This window comes from Nicotiana tomentosiformis, chromosome 11 (assembly GCF_000390325.3).
Source record: "Nicotiana tomentosiformis chromosome 11, ASM39032v3, whole genome shotgun sequence".
Lineage (NCBI taxonomy): Eukaryota > Viridiplantae > Streptophyta > Magnoliopsida > Solanales > Solanaceae > Nicotiana > Nicotiana tomentosiformis.
The window spans coordinates 60,772,691-60,777,678 of NC_090822.1; the positions used below are offsets into that span (position 1 = coordinate 60,772,691).

Genomic DNA, 4,988 nt, shown 5'->3' on the forward strand with positions numbered 1-4,988 from the left:
CTACGAAAAATAGCCTGGGCGAAGAGTATTTCTACCCGGAAATATGAGCTGGATCCCCCTAGGCAAAAAGGTTCTACCTAGGTTAAGCTAAGAAAAACAAGCCTAGGCGAAGAGTACTTCTACCCGGAACTATGAGCTGGATCACCCTAGGCTAAAAGGTTCTACCTGGGTTAAGCTACAAAAATGAGAGGTATGAGCAGTAGTGATGCATGCTACAAATAAAGGAAAAATGGAGATTTTGAGGAACTTACCTTTGGTGACATTCGTCCTTTGAGAATTGTCATTCTGCACTGCTTTGTTCCTGCTTCAAACAAAGAAAAATTATGAGTTTTTAAAGTGGTGGTCGGTTTGTGGCCTTGATGCCCTGAGTAGTGTGAATTCACAGGTACTGTCGTCGAAGAACCGATTATGTCAGTGTGGTACCGAGATGCTCGGATACTCTGTATCACATTGTAGAGGCCTTGGCTTTTCGATGTTCCTCCTGGATGTTTCATACCCGGATGTCCAGGGTACCGTTAACCCTTGTCCCTAAGGCAAGGCAAATTTCTTTTAAAATCGAACTTAGTTGTCTTGCACCTAGTACCAGTTTGTGTTTGTAATGCTTATCAACATTTCCCACGAAGCAAGTCTTGCTTAGGCGACCTTTTCAGTTTCTTTGAGACGTTTTGTTCGTCTTATCAAAAGAGATCATAGATGGATTCGTGCCTTCATCAATTCCTTATATTCCCCAAATTATGCTTGGTATTACAGGGAAACTGTAGTCAGTTTTGCAGCCATTTCTTTTCTTTGCTTTTGATGCAAGATTAGACCGAAAAAGGACTTAACGAAAAATTATGGGTTAAAATAAAAAAGCAATTGAAAGTGAAAAAAAAGGAATTGTTTCTAAACAAAAGGTGCCCATTTTGGGGGAGAGGAATAGGGAGACTTATCTAGAGGTATGTGTTGACTTCAATGAATCATGACATGTATTTTGGACTGGGCACTTGATCTGTCTGAGCTATCTAATTCTCAAAATCCGTCGTAAATGTTCGACTTGAAACTGTCTTGGTTGTGCTCATACCGGAGTATCAAAGACCCTCATTCGGCTAGTAGCGCCCTCTACAGGTTTTCGCTAACTTACCTCTCTCATTTCTTTTCTCACCATCGCCTTATAGTGCTCTTTGTGAGTTTTCACTACAAGACTCTCTCATTTTCATTTTCTCTGCTTGTCATCGCCCTATGGTGACCGTGGGGGTTTTCACCAATAAGACTCTCTCATTTTATTTCTCTCATTTTGGTTGCATCTGATCCAAATGATTGTATCCTCCAATTCTTAAACATTCTCAATGATTGATTAGAAGGACTTGAAAAGGATTTGGGTAAAAAGAATTTGGATTAAATTACAACTTTGGGACCTTTCAGGCTAAACCATCGCTGAACCATTGTAACATCTGCCCCAGTTTCAACTTTTTGGGGGAATGTGGATTTTTTATTTTGGTGTGACTGAACCCCAGAGAGAGGCTTCCTACGTATCCTTTCGGAATCAAGTCGAATGTAGTTCAATAACTCACTAGATTTTTTTTATTTATATATATATTTTTTTACAAGTATACGGGTTCCAAAAGGAGGGAAAACCAAGAAGACAAATATGGCTAAAAAGGGTTAACAAAAGGGTGACACTTATTTGGGGTAGTGAGCAAAGATAGCCTTCGTTATCTCGATATGAGAAAATAAATGCGTGTAAGTTCTGCAGTGGGTATGTATCAAACATAATATCTTTTGACTGCATCTGCATTAATTGTCATGTCTGGTACCAGTCCTTCTTCATCTACCAAGTGCAAAGCCCCTTTTGGTAACACTTTCTTGATGATGTAGAGTCCTTGCCAGTTCGGGGAGAACTTTGCTTTAGCTTCTACATGGTGCGAAAGGATGCATTTTAAAATGAGCTGGCCTACCTCAAAGTACCTCGTGCGCACTTTCTTATTATAAGCGCGTGTTATTCTTTGCTAGTATAACTGGCCAAAACACACTGCTGCTAACCGTTTTCCATCAATCATCATTAGCTGTTCTAATTTGGTCTTGACCCACTCGGTGTCTTCAATCTCTGATTTCATAATGATTCGGAGAGAGGGAATTTCAACTTCAGCCGGTATTACAACTTTAGTTCTATAAACCAACAGATAAGGAGTTGCACCCACAGATGTGCGAGCAGTCGTGTGGTATCCCAAAAGAGCAAAAGATAACTTTTCATGCCATTGCCTGGACCCTTGGATCTTCTTCCTAAGGATCTTCTTAATATTCTTGTTAGCTACTTCAACGACTTCATTAGCTTTAGGCTGGTAGGGGCAGAATGGCGATGCATAATTTTAAATTGCTCGCATACCTCCTTCATCAGATGATTATTTAGATTGGCTGTATTGTCAGTGATAATAGTCTTTGGGATACCAAAGCGACAAATGATGTTGGAATGAACAAAATCTACCACTGCTTTCATGGTGACTGCCTTGAAAGTAACTGCCTCCACCTACTTGGTGAAGTAATCAATGGCAACCAGAATTAATCTATGCCCAGTTGAAGCCTTTGGCTCTATTGGCCCAATAACATCCATTCCCCAAGCAACGAAAGGCCAAGGAGAGGACATGGAATACAACTCCGAAGGAGGCGAGTGAATCAGGTCGCCATGAATATGGCATTGGTGACACTTGCGAACGAAACTAAAGCAATCTCGCTCCATAGTAAGCCAATAATACCCTGGCCGTAGAATCTACTTCGCCAAAACATATCCATTCATGTGAGGTTTGCATACCCCCAAATGCACTTCACTTATGATCCGCTCAGCTTCTGTGGCATCTATGCATCTCAATAAGTTCAAATCTGGGGTCCTTTTGTACAAAATTTCCCCATTCAGGAAGAAACTGCCGGCGAGCCGCCTTATTGTTCTTTTTTTATCTCCCTTGGCATGCTCTGGGTATTCCCTTGTTTTTAGGAACCGTTTTATGTCATGGTACCAAGGTTCACCATCTGGTTCTATCTCCATAGTATTATAGTGGCCGTGTTAATTCTGAATTTTGGATTTGTAGTGGATCAATATGGGTATTGCCTGGATAAGGGAGCATCAAGGCTAAGGTAGGCAAGGCGTCGGCTAGCTCATTGTGAAACCTGGGAATGTACCTGAATTCGATGGATTTGAATCTCTTTCTCAAGTCTTGTACACATTGTCTATATGGAATAAGCTTGATGTCTCGAGTTTCCCATTCACCTTGGGCTTGCCGGATAAGCAAGTCGGAATCTCCCATAACCAATAGTTCATGCACATCCAGATCAAGGGCCATTTTTAGACCCATTATACAAGCCTCGTATTCCGATGTATTATTGGTACAAAAGAAATGAAGTCGGGCCGTTGCAGGGTAATGTTGTCCAATATGTGAGATAAGGATTGCCCCGATCCCAACTCCTTTGATATTGACAGCCCTATCAAAATACATTTTCCATATACAGATGTCATCTGAAACTACTTCCTCTATTGAGTTGACCTCTACGTCTGGGAAGTATGTACTCAGTGGCTTGTAATCATCATCAACTGGATTCTCTGCCAAATGATCTGCCAAAGCATGTGCTTTCATTGCGGTGCAAGTGACATAGACGATGTCGAACTCTGTGAGTAGAATCTGCCATTTTACGAGCCTTCTAGTGGGCATTGGCTTTTGAAAGATGTACTTCAAAGGATCCATTCTAGATGTGAGGTAAGTAGTGTAGACCAGGAGATAATGCCTCAGCTTCTGAGTGACCCAAGTTAAAGCACAACATGTTCTTTCTAAAAGGGTATACTTAACCTCATAATTGGTGAACTTCTTGCTCAAATAATAGATTGCCTCTTCCTTTTTGCATGTCGCATCATGTTGCCCCAGAACGCATCCAAAGGAATTATCCATCACCGATAGATATAAAAACAAAGGCCGATTCTTGTGGGACCAATACAGGGAGTTTTGACAGATAACCTTTGTTCCTGTCAAAAGATTTTTGGCAATCGTCCGTCCACTTGATAGCAACATCCTTTTTCAGCAACTTAAAGATGGGCTCGCATGTGTTTGTAAGCTGAGCAATGAACCTACTGATGTAGTTCAATCTCCCGAGCAAACTCATTACTTCAGTTTTGTTCTTCGGGGGTGGCAGATCTCGAATGGACTTTATCTTAGATGGATCCAATTCAATGCCTCTCTGGTTGACTATAAAACCGAGGAGTTTCCCAGATGGCACCCCAAATGCACACTTGGATGGATTGAGCTTAAGGTCATACCTTCAAAGCCGCTCGAAAAACTTTTTCAAATCGCGCACGTGATCAGCATGTGTCTTTGATTTTATGATGACATCATCAACATATACTTCAATCTCTTTGTGCATCATGTCATGAAAAATGGTGATCATGGCCCTCATGTAAGTTGCCCCACATTCTTTAAACCGAATGGCATAACCCTGTAACAATAGGTACCCCATGGAGTGGTGAAAGCGGTCTTTTCTGCATCATCCTCATCCATTAGAATCTGGTGGTATCCGGCATAGCAATCCACAAAAGATTGTATCTCATGCTTAGCGCAGTTATCTACAAGTATGTGGATGTTTGGTAAAGGAAAATTATCCTTTGGTCTTGCTTTGTTCAGGTCCCTATAGTAAACACAGACTCTGGTATTTCCATCCTTCTTTTTCACAGGCACCACATTTGCCACCCAGGTGGTGTATCGTACGGCTCTAACTACATTGGCGCTCAGTTGCTTCATTATTTCCTCTTTGATTTTATCACTCATGTTCGTTTTAAATTTCTGTTGCTTCTGTTGGAGTGGTGGAAAATCAGGATACGTGGGAAGCTTATGAACCACTAAATCAGCACTTAAACCCAGCATATAATCATAAGACCAAACAAACACATCTCTGTATTCAAATAAAATTTGAATCAAGGCATCTCTAGTTTGTTGTTCAGCGTGAATGCTTATCTTTGTTTCTCTGACTTCTTC

The 4,988-nt window shown here is 41.1% G+C and overlaps 2 protein-coding genes across 2 annotated transcripts; both read right to left on the reverse strand.

The window, feature by feature from the left end:
- Nucleotides 1-1,985: 1,985 nt before the first annotated feature.
- On the reverse strand, nucleotides 1,986-3,016 carry LOC138901539 (uncharacterized). Its single transcript, XM_070189311.1, has 3 exons — nucleotides 2,786-3,016; nucleotides 2,363-2,503; nucleotides 1,986-2,315 (listed from the first exon to the last, which is right to left on the reverse strand). Exons 1-3 carry the CDS (start codon nucleotides 3,014-3,016, stop codon nucleotides 1,986-1,988), a joined length of 702 nt encoding a protein of 233 aa, XP_070045412.1.
- Nucleotides 3,017-3,020: 4 nt separating this feature from the next.
- Nucleotides 3,021-3,911, reverse strand: LOC138901540 (uncharacterized). The gene has a single exon (XM_070189312.1). It carries the CDS (start codon nucleotides 3,909-3,911, stop codon nucleotides 3,021-3,023), a length of 891 nt encoding a protein of 296 aa, XP_070045413.1.
- Between the last annotated feature and the right edge of the window lie 1,077 nt (nucleotides 3,912-4,988).